At 40.4% G+C, this 17124-nt stretch overlaps 1 protein-coding gene across 3 annotated transcripts; it reads right to left on the bottom strand.

The window, feature by feature from the left end:
* Window positions 1–5611: 5611 nt before the first annotated feature.
* On the bottom strand, window positions 5612–16354 carry LOC119746044 (probable 39S ribosomal protein L24, mitochondrial). Of its 3 annotated transcripts, none has more exons than XM_038222803.1 (6): window positions 16282–16354; window positions 12048–12282; window positions 10561–10656; window positions 9001–9104; window positions 7237–7370; window positions 5612–6428 (listed from the first exon to the last, which is right to left on the bottom strand). In XM_038222803.1, exons 2-6 carry the CDS (start codon window positions 12246–12248, stop codon window positions 6292–6294), a joined length of 672 nt encoding a protein of 223 aa, XP_038078731.1. In that variant the 5' UTR covers window positions 12249–12282; window positions 16282–16354; the 3' UTR covers window positions 5612–6291. The 3 variants fall into 3 exon arrangements, with proteins under 3 accessions (XP_038078731.1, XP_038078733.1, XP_038078732.1); XM_038222805.1 differs by having other exon boundaries at window positions 12048–12285; window positions 16303–16353; XM_038222804.1 differs by having other exon boundaries at window positions 16287–16336.
* Window positions 16355–17124: the final 770 nt, after the last annotated feature.

The raw sequence follows: 17124 nt of genomic DNA, 5'->3' as shown, positions 1-17124 counted from the left end.
ACACGTTAAAATTGTGCAGCAGCGGTAGGATTCCAGTCAAACCAGTGAGTTTGGCAGTTTTTAGACATCATCTTACATTGAAAAAAAACTTTTTCATTTTTCCGACACGCATGGCTACGGCGACGCGGGCATACCAGAAACCGGAGACTTTTTTTAGCCTAAGCAGATTTGGAGATTATTTTTCAACACTGTATTTAAAAATATGTTAAACTACCACATATAATTATTCATGTTATGTTTGATTCCGCAAGTCCAATACCCCTGGGGAAGGGTTACAACTATGGATTAAAATAATTATATGGCCAGCGGGTTTACTAAGGGTATCGCCAACTGAGATTACATAATACTTTGCCTACCCTGAGGTTTTGTAAATTGTAACAAAGATGATATGTTTTATCTGTAGACGTCATTAAAAAAATTTACATCATTTTTGGTTAAACCAAAGCCAGACTCCATTTCTCAAATGTCACTGAAAAGATTGTTTCAAAGATGCATATTGCAAAGAAAAATGCATTTCGGTTTCTTCAACCGTCAAGTAGACAATGCGGACAAACAGTGTTTCTACCAACTTGCAACCATCAACTTGTCATTATTATAGGACTCATGGTAAACTCAAGGTAGACTCAAGGAGGCCTAACTTGCGGAATGGAAGTAGTCCCTGCGACATGTATATAGTGGAGGAAAATTTGCAAGCGAACTTCCCACCATGAAATTAAACACTGGTGTGCAAAGAAGGTAAAACTGATCCCTGTACTTGCTCAAAATCGAGTCCGGCATTTTCAGCCTTAAATGCTGGTTTTTTTAAGGTCTATGCACTCGGGCAGCAAAGTACTCGTACTCGACATGTCGAAATTGTACTCGATCATTAAAGTACTCGTACTCGAATAGCAGTACTGGGGGGGGGGGGTATAGCTTCACTTACCATGGCCTTATTTGATCGATTCTTTCAGTTGGAAATTGTTGATTGGCTTGTGGAGAAATCGAGATTTTTTGATTTTCCTCTGTGCAAGTCCGGACAAACATATTTAACAGCTAGCCGCGAGTGGGCCTGTATATTGGTCTGACTGGGCCTGGGAATCCCGGGACATACCGTTATTTCGTTTTACCGTTTTGGATTTCCTCAAAAACAAAAACGGTAAACGAACCATTGACCGTTTTGTCGTTTTACAGTTTTGTAAAACGGTCAAACGGTTTTAAGTCACAAAAAAACAATTATCTTTTTATTATTTTTGTAAATTGTAAAAAGTTGCTTTATATTTAGAGTGTTGCTTTACAAAAACATGACAATGTCAAAACGGTCAATAGTCTTATCGACCATTTTTTTAAATTCAGGTTTAAGTTGGCAATTATAGCAATGCACCTTGGAATGTTAATGTGACCGTGTCCTTGGGACGGTCACAGCCTGTGAAATTGCCCTCCTTACATTTATGTCGTTCTAGTTCTCGCAACAGAATTTGAGAATATTAGCTATTGAAGAGCCGCGCTGGACTTCACTTCCCCCAACCATGGAGCAATAATTGCTCCATGCTCCAACACATCTGCAACTTCTTCATACATCTTACCATGGACCGTCCTGTAACCATTGTGAAATGCCCCCCCCCCCCCCCGCCCCTTGAAATTTTTTGCTTGCAACTCTTCAAGCCCAACTGAATCGCAGTAGATCTAGATGGGGTTCAGGGTCACGCCAGGAATCACACACGCACGAATTATGCCAAGGTAACACTTCTTCGGGGCCGTCATGGTCCCTCTCCATCCCCTTGCCCACCATAAGTACCGCCACAAAATGCACAACGGACTGTTAACTAATACAATGAAGTAACAGAAAAAACAGTCTGTATTGAATACTGACCGTTTTGCTGTTTTCAAAGTTATTTGTGTAAAACTGTAAAACAAAAATCATTGATCGTTATGCTGTAATGAAATTTATGAAACTGATAAAACGGAATAACTGTATTTATCGTAATACCGTTTGCCGTTTTACAAAACTGTAAAACGACAAAACGGTCATTGGTTCGTTTACTGTTTTTGTTTTTTGAGGAAATCCAAAACGGTAAAACGAAATAACGGTATGTCCCGGGATTCCTGGGCCAATTACGCACAATAACCATTTGCCGTATGGCCGCATTCGGAAATGCGAGTACTCGTACTCGTTAGTACTCGTACTCGTAAGTACAAGTTCTCGTACTCGGAGATCCGTTCTTGTACTCGGAGGTACAAATACTCGTACTCGGCAACCTAAGTAGGCCTACTCGGCAGTACTCGGTACTCGGAAAAAACGTACTCGACTACAACGCTGAAAGACAACATACATAATCTGACCGTCCGACTTATAGTTGATGAAATGCTGGCCAAATGATGCCCATGCATCTCCCTCCTGAAATGGCACCGACAAAGAAATGTCTGGATCGGAATTTAGCAAACGGGCATGCATGTTAGCCAGTGCATAGCTTTGCGAGACTAAACAAATCATGGGGTGTGGGGGATGGGGTCTGGTGGTACGGGCGTGGGTGTCGGCTAAAGTTGAAGCATTTTCCTCTCGATACACATCATTTCACGACATGCATACATGTATCGCGCCTGCAATTACGGCCGTTATTATCAATAGAATCCAAGTCGCCATGTTGATGAAATCCTTTGACTACTATACTACTACAAACAAAATAAGGATACCGCCACCCGTGATCAGCAACGGCGGGAACTTAAAGACGAAGTAACACAAAACCCACCACTTACACTTTGGTGGTTTGCTATACACGCTGGGCAAGTTTTGTTCTGATTTAAACACTCACCTATTAAAGCTCGTCTCGTTCTTGCAATCAGTTCTCTCTCGGGTTGTCGTCTGAAGTCGAAGATGGTCGTTGTAAGGAGTTGACCGGCCGCTTCTACCTTAAATATTGCCCTCGATTTGAGCAGTGACTGGGGAACTTGGCCCGGTTCACGGTGATTGGCCCCTGCGCGCTGTCAATAACTCATCACTGACTCACTTCATATTAATGAGACGGAAGTCGTGTCAATGTGTTGGATGTTCTGAAGTCACAATCAAAACTTGTATCACCGACGCTGAAATAGCCACATCTTATTAGTGGATAGTGTATGGTGTCGGTGACACACACGACCTGTCAATCACAGACCACTCTCTGGTGATCACCGACTTGTTTGGTGACTAACTCTGATTGGTGGATAGAAATGACGATGCCGAGAGTGTGCCTCGCTCTGCATTAAAAAAAGAAAGAAAAAATTTAAGTCGTTGCCCTTGATTACAATCATGTACCGCAGTCCTGCCGAACCAACCTCTGTCTCACTGGTACAATCTTGCTCGAGGCCTGTATACCCTCCTAAGCTCCTTCGAATTCAAGGCTTGTGCCAACCCCCTCCCTTCCGCTCAGTATTGCAGATGGTTAAAACATAGCTTTGTATTGTTTGAAACTAGGCCTACAGTCGAACTCCTTTATAACAAGGTTCTTTGGACTTTACAAATGACCTTGTTCTAACAGGTACCTTGTATTAACAGTTACTGTAATGAAAGACAAAGAAAAACAACGTTTCGTGACCTAAAATGTTGCTTGTTATAAGCAGGATGTTGTATAACAGTGCACTTATTAGGGTGTGACTGTATAATGATCAAACCCATTGAGTTCCCCGGGGGACAAGGAGCCCCTCCCCCACCAAATGCGCCCCCTTGTCGATATTCTGGGAACGAAAAATATGTTTGGTTCGAAAGGAATCTCCATCCCTTTTTTTAAGTAGGGACAAGGGCGAAGACCTGAAAAATAAACTGCGCCACTAAGTGACTAGATTGAGAAATAAATTATTCACAACATGGTATTTGACACAAATTGCATTAAAACCAAACATAAATTTACCCTCTAATTTTCACCAAATTGTGACTGAAAACCATTAGTGCAAAAAGAGCTACCCTTTTTCACAAATGTTTTTAATTAAATAAGCAATCTTGGTTCACAATTTGAACAGAAAAACATGCTGAACATTGTCTTCCCGGAATGACATCACAAGAATAGCCCCCTCAGTTGTCCGATCAAGCACCGACAATTTTCAATGTTTTAAAGAAGTGCATTTTTCAATAAAATTCACCAGAAAGGGTCATCAAATAGTTTCACACATTTAAGTGGAGTAACAGGTTGCATAAAATGTGTTCTTAAGAAAAAATAATTGCATATACCGGTACCCTTTAAATTTACACCAAACCTTCACTGAAAATTGCGTGTATAAAAAGAATGATGCAACGCAATCACAAGCATGTTGTTGTAAAATTATGTGGCTTTTTTCACACCAGTGCACTTGGCTATTGCTCAAAAATAGGAAAAAGGTTGATAAGCCATGTTTCTAATATTGGCACTGTTAATAATTTTGTAATGCTGTTAAATGATACCTAATACATGTTACATGTATTAAGTATCATTTAACAGCATTACAAAATTATTTCGGTGCAATTTAAGCCTAATTCCAAAGACACGAATGTCATCCTGAAATACATTCCCCTGACACTTCCTACAGCCAGAAATATTGGAATGTAACACATGAGAACACAAACAAACATTTGAATAATGCACTTCTGATTTTATTTATTCTTCATACTGCATTGAATTTCTCAAATTAAAGGTATAGTCCATCATTTGTAATTTGTGCATTTTGTTCGTTTGAAGCAACAAACGTGCTCAAAATTTAAAGAAGGGTATTTAACAACTAACCTGATGAAGTTTCAGCTCAGCTTCAGCTGTATATTCCGAGAAAAAACAGCATTCTAGGATCTCGATTTCAATTCAAAAGTTGCTGAATCATGTTTTGAGTTGGGCCTGAATTCAGCGTCTGAGACGCGTTCTCAATGAGCCCATTGCAGCTAACGCGATGTCGCGCACTGATCCGACAAATTATAGCACCAGTGCGTCGTGCCAATGCTTGCGTGCGCTTCGCTGCAAAACAAAACGAAGTATTAATTTAAATTTCCTACGGTGCGTCTTAAGAAGCACCTTTGGAAAGGCCTTCTTTTGTTGATTTCTTCAAAATGACAGCTTACCAGAAAGAATAAATTCACAGGAAGTTTAGTCCCCTTACTATCTTTAAACCAAGTGTGTTTTTCAACAAGAATTACGCAAGTTACTTTTTGGATAGCTGCAAATGATGGACTCCGGCTTTAAAATGATGAACACCTCAATCTAGTCTTGTTTCAAGACAATTCAACTCACTAGTGTTCATGGGTGTCGCCAGGATTTTTTTTAGAGGGGGGCAAAAAATTTTGTTGCCAAAAAATGCTTGTATTTCTCAACACATTGTCGATTTATCAGTTTTAGAGGGGGGCAGGGACATTTTGCCCCCCCCCCTCCCACTCATTAAATTTACACCACTTTGTCTTTGCGCCTCTTTTTCTTTTCTTTTTTTTTTCTTCCTTTGTTTTTTTTTTTGCTTTCCGGGGGGGGGGGGGGGGGGGGGGGGGGGGCAAGTGCCCCTCCCTTGCCCCCCCCCTCGCGACGCCCATGCTAGTGTTCCTAGGATTACAGTGGGCCGGCCAACACTGTCGGTGTTTGGACCATAGTCGTAGGCTCTTACAAGCTTAAAGACAGGTTACATACCACTCTGGTGCCCTGACAGGTTGTTTTTTTAATGCCACAAAGCATAAATGCATATTCAGTGAGCGTTGTTGAATATGCAAGACAGCTACATGTCGTCAGTACAAGTGGCAGTGGCTGCAATATGCGCCGCAGCACCTTGTAACCCTTAAAGGTGCTACATAATGGGTCTCATATTCCTCATATTGAGGGCCTCCATGGAAAGCAGTGCCCTGCGCTGATCAGAGCTACCCTCACTAAAGATGACGTAAAATAAAATAAAAGTATGAATATCCATGACAAAGTGTTAAATATGCAAATTAAGCAGCATTCCCTTTCACAAGTACCAGTACGACAATCCATGAGAAACGTTGAATATGCAAATAGCAGCAGTCACTTTGATCAGTACCCTTATGAATATATATCCATGAAAAGTGCTCAATATGCAAATTCAGACAGTACTACAGGTCATCACTGAGTACCAGTATGAATATCCACGATGAAGTGTTGAATATGCAAATCAGGCAGCACTCTCAGTCTTCAGTACCAGTGTGAATATTTATGAGAGAAGTGCTGAATATGCAAACCAGGTAGCACTCACATCATCAGCACCAATACAAATATCCATGAGAAAAATGCCAGGAAACAATCCCTGTCAGCACCAGTATGAATATTCATGAGGTGTGGATTTTGAAAACCAGGTAAAATCAGGCCACCATCCCCATCATCAGTACCAGTACGTTTTAGCCGGTGTCCTTGTTTCCGTGATATTATTTGCTTCCATCAGTTCTTCTTCTACAGTCTTCAAGGAGGGTGTGTAGGTCTTTTTGCAAACTTCTTCAGCCACGGTATCCTTTGGTTGTTCTGTTGGTTTGAAAGCAAAAGGGGTATTGGTTGAATTGTGCAGCATCCTAACTGACAGTAAAATATGCGCAAGCAACCACTTATACAATACAATGGTTTCTGTGGAATACTAGGCAATCAAATGCGGCTTTTGCTTAAAGCTACTGTCCATCAATTGCAGCTATCCAAAAAGTAACTGGCCTAATTATTGTTGAAAACCATACTTGGTTGAAAGATAGTAAGGGGACTAAACTCCCTGTGAAATTATTCTTTCTTGCAAGCTGTCATTTTGAAGAAATCAACGAAAGAAGGCCTTTCCAACGGTGCGTCTTAAGACAATTTTCGCGAAGCGCGCAAGCGTTGACACGATGCACATGTGCTCGCGGTTGCCATAATTTGTCGGATCAGTGCGCGACGTCGCGTAGCTGCAATCGGCTCAGTGAGAACGTGTCTCGTACGCTTGAATTTAGGCCCAATTCAAAACATGATTCAGCAGCTTTTGATTTGAAATCGAGATCCTAGAATGCTGTTTTTCTCGAAATATACAGCTAAAACTTCATCAGGTTAGTTGTTCAGCACCCTTCTTTACATTTTGAGCACGTTAATTGCTTCAAACGAACAAAATGCACAAATAACAAATAATAGACAATACCTTTAAAAAATACATAACACAAGAAAATGTGTCAAAGTATACTTCATTAATTGGCAAAATATACATAAAATTGCAGTTTTGTCTCACTCACACACTTTTTAAGTGTAGAGCAGTACAGGAAAAAAAAATCATCAAAATTTGCTACAAAATGTAGAAAGGTTTTGAATGCCTGCTCACCGATGTAGGATTCCCTGGTTTTGAAGTCTTTGTGTTCATTGGTTTGTGGGATGGGGACAATTCTTCCAGTTCGTTTTGACACTCGTACTTTATCACCCGCCTCGGTGAACCGAAAATCCACGTCGGCAGGTTGGCTGTTAAAACATCAGGAGCAAAGAAGATGTGATAACAAGATGCTTATTGACTTATAATAATTGAATTTAATATAAGAAACAGTCATGCCAGTCTGAATTACAACTGTGCTTACCAGGGCTACCATGGTAAAATACAAACAATAAGTAACGAGACAAGATCAAGTCTTGGCCAAACAGAAAAAAACCTTTGGTTCGGGTCACTCGACCGACCCTATTTTTGCAAGCTATAAATGCTACCCCACACGATTTTATTGGTTATTTGGAGAAAAAAATATTACAATACAGACTTCCGATCAAAACTGGTCAAAATCGCTGACCACCACAACAATTTATAGGAATTTATCAGCAAGTGATTTGTTATGCATCTGGTATTATCCGAAAGAAAACATTGTTGTAAAAATCACTTTGTACTTTAAAAATAAGTACGTTGTACCAAGACCATTGATCACGTAATCGTCACTGCGATGCAGTCCAAAAAGTCTGAATGTGTGTCTCATGTTTCTCTGTATGTACACACGTGTGTGCGAGCAGCGTGGTAGATCATAGTCGTAGAGAACGTTGACATGACAATGGTTGAACCTTGTTCCTTGCATCATGGTTGAACTTAAGAACTTCTTACGATAAAACATGTCTCAAAAATCATCCCAAAATATTTTGATTGGGACCACTTAAACAAGTATAGTTTCTCACATGTATTGGCACCAGAGAAAAAAAATGCATTGAGGTGATGTGAAAATCAATAGGTTTTTCCCTTCATCGAAGTACAGGGCAAGTCGAAAAAAGCGGAACCCAACCCCCAAAAAATTTATTTCATATTTAAAACAATCTGTAGCACCAAAAATAATAATGACTGGAAAGCCAATTTCATAAAGTACTTTTAGATGAAAAAATGATGTCAATTCATCAATCCGTTCAGAAAATATCACCATTTAAACACAATGACCCTAAAACCTGTCTCGTCCAAAACAATGCGATTTCAAGAATCGTCGTCCCAATTGTCTTCAAACATCACCAGCGATAAAATCTCAGTTTAAACATTAAAAATATTCAACAGAATCCCTTTGAAGGCCCGTCCTTTAAAAAAAGTAGATTTTATAAATCATATTGTTTGCCTAACCAGGGTTGTTAATAATGATATTGTGCACTACAGTTGTTGACAGTTGTTAAAACAAGTATTCTGTGTCATTTTCTTAGTTGTTCCAAACTGTCAAAACACACAATGAATTGCTTTTTTTGGACGAGACAGGTTTTAGGGTCATTGTGTTTAAATGGTGATATTCTTTGAACAGATTGAGCAATTTCAGTATTTTTTTCATCTAAAAGTAGCTTTTGAAATTGGCTTTCCAGTCATTATTATTTTGGTGCTACATATTTTTTAAAATACGAAATCTATTTCATGGGGTTTGGGTTCCCCTTGTTTTGACTCACCCTGTATAAACACTGTACGGTGGTCGAGTGGCAAGACATCTGCAATGGAAAGCAGAAGGTCGTGGGTTCGAGTCTCACCCGAGTGATTTTTTCCAACTTTCACTCGGGAGGTAACACACTGAGCAAACAGTGCTCATACCTAGTGACTTATTTGGTTGAGGATCAAAAATTTGGTATATTTGGGACAACAAAAATGACTTACTTGTCCGAAGGATCGACCAGTGCAACATCTCGGACATTAAGCGGTGCCTCACTTGCCACATAGGTTCCGTCGTAACCCGGCATTCTGCCAATGTATCGGTAGTGCTATTAACACAATTAACAATCCGAGATACAAAATGCTAGTTATTCAATACAGACGAGTGATTCCCACACAGCTACAACAAAATCAACATTTCAGAACGTCATTTTGCCTCTAAAGCTAATAGTGGGATAATTTTGTAACGCAAAATTTTAACAAGCACTTTCTCTGTTTTCATGTTTGTGACATAAACTTCAGACGGGTATGTAAGGAAAGTCTGCTTAGAAAAAAAAAATATAACATTGTAAGGCCAAAAAAAACAATAAGTCGTTCTCTGGTCAGCACGCGCGTCGATTTTAATCATGCGCGTCAATCTTTTTTTTTTCCAAAATGTTCTGCGGTAGCTCCAACAGCGCCCTCTATTTCTACCGCTCCTCAATTTTTTTTTACCAAAGGGCACCAAGGAATGGGAAATTGCACCAAGCCAAATGATCGAAAGCACCAAGGCAAATTATGGAGGACACCAATGTACATGAGGACACCAAAAAAGCAAAATAGTGCCCACCTTGTCTGTACAATCCAAGCTTGAAGAAAAAAAAAAAAAATTCCGGAACTTTGGTCTGAACAGAGACCGAATATTTTTTTTTTTTGGCCAAGATCACACAATCCATTTCTACAAGTTTGAAAGCCCATTTCATACTTCATGCGGAAGCAGAATTTTTGATGTCAACCATACGTTCGAAGCGCGTCTAATGTTGTTGACGACATGAACATCACTTCGAAATTGCTTTTGCGTGAAGTATGAACCGGGCTTAACTCTTTGCCCCCTCTAGAGTCACCTGGCTGATATATCAGCTGAAATGCCATGGTGTATTCTTTAGTCTTAAAGGGAATGTACAACATTTGCTTTTGCTACACTTTTCAGAAATAAACGGATTTGGAGGATTAATAATGTTACGGAAAATATTGTTAAACTGACTTGTTTCACTTTGAGCTGGTAGATGCTGGAAAAACAAGAGAACCAATCATGTTCTTGTAGTTTGGTTCCCTGACCCCACTTAAGATGAAACGGAGCAATTCGTAGACTTTGGGTAATTGTAAGGTCAGAGAATCAATCTACCAGGCTTGTACCCCTTAACAGGTGTGTTGTTAATTGCCAAAAAAAATGCGGTATAACTAAATATGAAAAATTTGAAGCATTTTTTGAAAAAAAAAAGAAGGTTTTCTCCAACACTGGTCGTCCGACCATCATTGGAAAAATACCATTTTTCTTAAAAATGTCAGCACATCAGGAGCCACAATTTTACAGGATGGTTCAGACTGTCATTTCCTAACAGTCCAGTAAGATATTTCGTGATAATTTGATCGTTTCATTTTTTGATGTTTGCAAATGTGGTATCTTCCCTTTAATAATGCAATTAATTCCATCAAAAACCCTAGTTTTCGACCAGCTACATAACATAGAAGAGCTGTTTTTATTTTTATATTTTTAGGAATTACTTTTTTGTTTGTAAGACTTACACAGTTGAGTCCTTCCACAATCACCCAGTTCCTCTGACGTATAATATCACTGATGATACCCTGTCGACCGGTGTCTTTGCCTTTCAAAATGTGCACCTGCGAGGAAAAGTCACAGAAAGTTGTTTTAAAAAAATCTCCGGAAATGAAAGCATTTTACCGATTTCATTTTTGTTAACCTTAACCTGCCCAAATCCTCCAAAATCATCTTTGCAACATGGAGGATTTTGCAGGATTGTGGCGATATGGAAAAGAATGTGTGGCTGATTTCGGGGGATGTACTGCGTCAAAGTCTTAGGCCGGACGTTGTTCTGTTCATGCTCAGCCGTGTACAAAGTTAGGCCTGGAGTATACGTGAAATCCTCCGCACTGCTACAGGAAGTCACTGGCTCAGCCTCAACATATTGACAGTGATTGCGGAGGAGTTTGCAGGATTGAGACAGTGGTCACCCATCCGAGGACCACATTCAAGAAATAACGGAGGATTTTTGAGGACTGAGGCTGTGTGGAATTTTTACAAGGAGGCAGGTGAGATAGGTACTAAGAAGACTGTAACCTGGCCCTCTGGTACCAGAAGAAATACACAAAAAAAGGAGAATTATTTTTTTTGGGGGGGGGGGGGGCGCAGGGGGGCGCTGATCAATTTCATGAAACATTTTAAAAGATCTAAACATCTTGGATGAGGGTAATAACAGCATTACTATGGCTGTTAGTGTATGATTTTGTTCGTTCATGAAGCAGTTGTTGAATCACGTCCGCCCGCCATTTTGAAAATATGTTTTGTACTACTTTCTTCGGAATCGTGCAGCAACTCTTTTTCACAGGTAGAAACTCAACTCAACTCAAAATTTGAGCCAATAGCCCTGAGGTTTGTCTTATCGAGATTCCACTGTATACATTTTTGTATAGCAAACGTTGACATACTTTCTATGTCGTGGAAACCCACAGTTGCAGTGGTACCCCAAACTGGGACCTGGAGTGCTCTGAAACGTGCAAAACTAAATCAGGCCAATTTTACTCACTCTTCAGCCAGCAAATTTCTCCAAAATTGTCATTAGGCAAAGAAAAGGTCCTCAATATTTCACCAACCAAGATTGAAGAATTATTTCAATTTTTAAAGGAGACAGAACTACAATAATTATTTGCACATGAGAGGGAAGTCAAGTGATTTCAAAATGAGGCTAAAGACTAGACTGGTACATGTCCAACCATGGTCCAACTGTTTGAAAAGACTGACCTCTTCATCCAGTGTAATTAGTCGGGTGACTGACTATGGAGAAATGTGCAGTACATAGAGTCTAGTTCCTAACTTGCCACATGTTTCTTCTGACACAGTTGATTGATGCAGTACTGAAGCTGTGTCGGACTGGTTGTTTCAGGTGCCAGTCTATTTTCTTGTACTGCATGTTTTCAATACCTTATGTTTTGGGACTCTCATACACAGTATCGAGAGTCCCAAATTTTACGGACTAGGGGCACCCTTGACTTACGAGATCTCCCTTGAAGAATTTCCAGTTCCGGATGGGCTCCACTTGCACCTTCTTGCGATCCCGTCCCGGCAGATTAGCAATCTGGGCTTGGATGGTCCACGGCCGCGACATGACGTAGCGGTAGTGTCGGTTGATTCGTTGCCAGGTTGGCTTCTCCCCGGCGCGGCGAGCCATGAGCAAGAGATCGGTCAATCGCACCATGATGTTGGATGCTGTCGGAGTGCTGACTGATTCACTGCAGGAGAACAAAATGGAGTTCGCAAACAATAACAACAGGTGTCGAAGGTTACGGCAGCAGCAATCTATTCATGTGCACGGAACATTTTCTTGGTTTTAACAGAATTATGTCCCAACAATCCATTACAATTTCCTAAGCATGAGAGGATGAATATTTGACCACTAATATGACTGTCTCTTTGAAGGCAGTGGCTATCGTTACGATAGCTGTAATGCAACTTTCAACTGCTATCTTTACAGCATGGGAGTCAACCCCCTGGTTCCCTGACCCAATACTAAAATGTTAGTTGAGCGCGACAGGGGTATCAAACCCGGGATCTCTCACATACATACATTATCAGACGCGCCATCCATTCTGAATTTCTGCCACACCCATGACACCTGCTGGTCAAATAATGGTGGTATTTGTAATTTAAATATGTACAATATAATGTAGGCCTATTCGTCTATGCATCACAGAGGGAAGATCTCTGGTTTAATGTCATTTACCATAGTGAAATTAAAAGAAAAAGGATCCAGCGATATAGGCCTATCTAAAAAAATCCTCTAAATCCAGTGATTACAAAGTCAAAGAAGAAAATTAAATCTACCTAAAAACTAAATAAACAGTCCTGATTTGGAAATTACATGCGTGTGGAAAAAGGCACTACCTGGATTTTTCTCTAGGCGTGTGATTTTCTAGGCGTGTGATTTTCTAGGTGTGTGATTTTGGTCCAAACTGGGACTGAACAATCTGGTATTTTTTTTATAATATTCATCTTGGTTTACAGTAAAGCCATTTCAAGAGCTCACAGATGTATAATTATGCCGCAAATGTATGCTAAGGCGTGTGATGGCGTGGGGGTGCGATTGCAAGCCTCAAATCAGAAGGACTGAATAAAAAGAATGATTTGATTAAAGACACAAAAGTAGGTTATTTGTTCTTCTTCTTCTTCTTCTTCCTTACAAGTACAGACTTCATGGCTGAAGATAATCGCACTGCCAGAAACACCGGGGCGAACCCCTTCTCTTAGCGATAAGTGTACTGGGTTCTTTAACCCTTACTCTCTGAGGGTAGTTTACTGCATGTCAGTTGGTTATGCCAATGCCCTCCAGCTGCAGTTATTTGGCAGATAACAAGTCTTAACAGTGAAGGCTCCAATTGGCAGGAGTTGGAGGCCCTGGAGGGTGCCTGATACTGACCAGCTGGGGGCACTCACTTTGTTATCAGAGGACTCTCATGGGTACACACCTGTAAATCGATCCGCCAAGCTCATGAATAAAAGTTATACCCTCAAAATATTCTATATTAGAGAGTTCTGAGCGCCGTAAAATTGGGGAATTGAAGAGATATGGTAGTGAACCTCTAGCCCGGACTTGGGGCTTCCAATTCTGAGCATTTTGGATGCTATTGGGCTCGAAAGTGGCGCTATTTTGCCATGTTGTGGAGGGATCGTTTTTCAAGATGGCTACTTTTCCGCTTTGGGGAAAATAGGGGTCGTCTTCTTTGCGTGAAAATATCTCGAAAAGTCAATGGTCAACCCACCATAAATTGAAAAGAAAATGAAAGATGACACATTGATCATCATTTTTCTGTGCAGCTTGAATACCTGTGAGAGTTTTGAGTATTTTTAAAAGAATTTTGAAGTACGGGCATTTAGCACTAGTGTCTATGGGAGTTTATTTGCAGGTATGCACCCTATAAAGAATCACAAAGATGGCCGTTTCGCGCATGCGCTGTGCCGCGGCAGTGGTCTTTTCAGTGGGCGGAACCTACGGGGAGGGGGAAAAAGTGTTTTAAAGGTATCAACAAGGGTTTTTTGCCGTAACGGATGCTTCCAAATCATTAGGGAGCAGTAGGCTATCACCCGATTACAACAATTGATACTTGAAAAGGGGGGGGGGGGGGCATTTTGAGCTTAAAAGTAGCTGGAACTCAATTTATTGTCGCTGGGGGCGCTCTACAGCTTAGCAGGGGCAAAACAATCACTATTTTCGGGCTTAATATCTACCTCGGATAATATTTTTCTTTCATTTTTTTTTTCAAAATATTGACTTTGGAGATATTCTGCTTGTCCTGAATGTGATTTTGTGTTAAAATTTAAAAGTTGCCTGCTATTATAGGGTACACACCTGTAAATCGATCCGCCAAGCTCATGAATAAAAGTTATACCCTCAAAATATTCTATATTAGAGAGTTCTGAGCGCCGTAAAATTGGGGAATTGAAGAGATATGGTAGTGAACCTCTAGCCCGGACTTGGGGCTTCCAATTCTGAGCATTTTGGATGCTATTGGGCTCGAAAGTGGCGCTATTTTGCCATGTTGTGGAGGGATCGTTTTTCAAGATGGCTACTTTTCCGCTTTGGGGAAAATAGGGGTCGTCTTCTTTGCGTGAAAATATCTCGAAAAGTCAATGGTCAACCCACCATAAATTGAAAAGAAAATGAAAGATGACACATTGATCATCATTTTTCTGTGCAGCTTGAATACCTGTGAGAGTTTTGAGTATTTTTAAAAGAATTTTGAAGTACGGGCATTTAGCACTAGTGTCTATGGGAGTTTATTTGCAGGTATGCACCCTCATTGTTCTCTGTGGCATGTATTGGAGTGCCTGTCCAGTTACCCTTGAAATGACATGGCAGATATTGGAGGGCCATGCAAAAAACATAGGAGATTTTCTTGAGGCACAATTGGCATGCATTGGAGGGTCAAGTAGGGTAAGGGTTAACGTGCATTAGACATTATACAACACACGGGACCTACGGCTTCACGTCCCATCCGAAGGACAAAGCAATAATGGTTAAGTGCCTTGCTTAAGGGCACAAGTGTCCGCGCCCGGGCTCGAACCCACGTCATTGTTGCCTCTGAAACACCAGAACATGAGTCCGGTGTCCTTAACCGCTAGGCCATGACACTCCGTATGCTAAGGCGTGTTATAACATTAATAAATAAATAGAAGAAAAAAATACAAAAAACCCCTGGAACAAAGTTCGTCATACTAGTTAAACCTTTAACCAATCGAGCTATTAGTCTGGTTTCCAGACATGACGATTATTCCCAACGCTCACGTCTAAATTGTAGGTCAGGCAGCCCCCATGGCTAAAAATAAACATGACGACATTGATGGCCTTTTTCAAAGCTTGGCTTCGTTTCCGATTTCGCTTTATCACTTTATAGCTTTTAATATTCTGATCAAATTTTAAAAATAAATTACTTGCTTCGTAATATCAATATCATGCAGTTATGATTTATATAAGACAGTTTGATATTTCTGTAAGTTATTAAACATTGACTGATGTTGATCTGGAATCTTCAAATCTAGGCTCCCAAATAGTGTTAGCAGGCAGAGCCGAATAAAGACCGAATTTTGGAAAATCTCAGTAACGGTCATCAAATTAAAAATAGGCCTAGTTAGTACATGACGCAGCAACAAGTTTGCCCATACAATCCGAGTATACTTGATGCACAAAATCGTCGTTGAATTTCAAGTTTTCTAAATGAAAGCAATGAATATTAATTATCAACTCATTTATAAAAAAAATAATACACAATTAAAATGAATTAGCCTAGCTTTTAATTAAACCTAAGCCTATATTATACTCGGAAATACTTGGGCCCTATCCTATTGTCGACGAAATGAATTCGGCAAACCTCAGACATTTTCGGAAAAAGGAGGAATTCCTCCCGTTGTAGTCACGTGACGTAAATTGTAATACAATGTATTACCGGAGGCTGCCGGACCTAATATTCATCAGGAATAGTCAGAATCTTTTGGTCTGGTAACCAGACTATCGAGCTATCGAAGCACTCTGGCAAATTTGTGACGTGAATGATATTGAATCTCATGCCAATGCTTTTGCAAGCTGAGCTGGTGCAGTGGTGGTTAAGACGAAAGCACTTGAAAACTGCGTTACCGTCGGCTGCCGAACAAATGCCGTAACGAGGCCTAAATGGTCTACATTAGGGCCCAGTAACTTTTATGATCCCATTCATAAGAATGAAAAGTTCTGAACTTACCTTACTTTGGACTCGGAGCTAACCGGTTAACCACGCTTCTTGGCACTGCAGTACTGCTACGTGCACTGCATACACTGCATGCTCTAGCGTTGGTGTCCTACTGATGGATGTTAGAGGGCGCTATTTCTCACTTTGAAGATAATAGCGGCCCGCCCTCTTTCTTTTGTACTGCCATGGAGGAAACTGCAACCTCCAACTTTGTACGTCAAAAAATAGTTGAATAAGCGACTTTTTTGCACAAAACCTGAAGAAAAAAAGCAAACTAAGTCCGAACTTGGAGGATAGTTGCCAAGCAACCATTCCAGTGACTGAGCATGTAAACCAAGCAGCTTTATAAGAGCATACACTCTGTCACCTTTGTGTTTGATGTTCAAGTGATAATTGGATTTAAAAGTTTTAATCCAGGGGCCACAAAATAAGGAAGGAACTTTCTGTTAAGAAGAATTTGCTTTTTTCGGTCAAATTGTTTGAAACTCAGTTAAAAATGGAGCTATGAAACGGAAAGCACCATGGTTATAGCTCCGACTCCACCAGACCGCAAATAGAAGTTGATTTTTTTTCTAGCCTGGAGACAAACAAGTATATTTGCGGTTTGTGGTGGGCGTGGCACCTTTTTCTTCCGATGCAACTGTCCGTGCTTTTCATAAAATTTTATTCTTCCCTAATCACTATTACCAATATTGGTATGGTTTATTTAACGAAGACAATTCTCTTTCTATCTTGGGCGTCTGCAATCCTCTGCAATGGCTTGAATTTTGTGTTGATTTTGGTCGGGCCGCGAGTAATCTGGGAAGTTCGATTCAGCCCTGTAAAACTGGGGATTAACTAACAGTCCTGTTCAAG

The sequence above is a fragment of the Patiria miniata genome, unplaced genomic scaffold (genome assembly GCF_015706575.1).
Source record: "Patiria miniata isolate m_02_andy unplaced genomic scaffold, ASM1570657v1 HiC_scaffold_7, whole genome shotgun sequence".
Taxonomy (NCBI): domain Eukaryota; kingdom Metazoa; phylum Echinodermata; class Asteroidea; order Valvatida; family Asterinidae; genus Patiria; species Patiria miniata.
Note: the sequence above shows the minus strand (reverse complement) of the source record. Positions and strands in the feature narration are given on the sequence as shown.

Coding starts and splice junctions, on each gene's coding strand:
- LOC119746044 (XM_038222803.1), bottom strand. CDS start 12,248: ATGGTGCGATTGACCGATCTCTTGCTCATGGCTCGCCGCGCCGGGGAG. Junction 10,657..12,047: donor AATTCTTCAAGGGAGATCTC/GTAAGTCAAGGG, acceptor TTTTCCTCGCAG/GTGCACATTTTGAAAGGCAA. Junction 7,371..9,000: donor CTGGTCGATCCTTCGGACAA/GTAAGTCATTTT, acceptor ATGTTTTAACAG/CCAACCTGCCGACGTGGATT.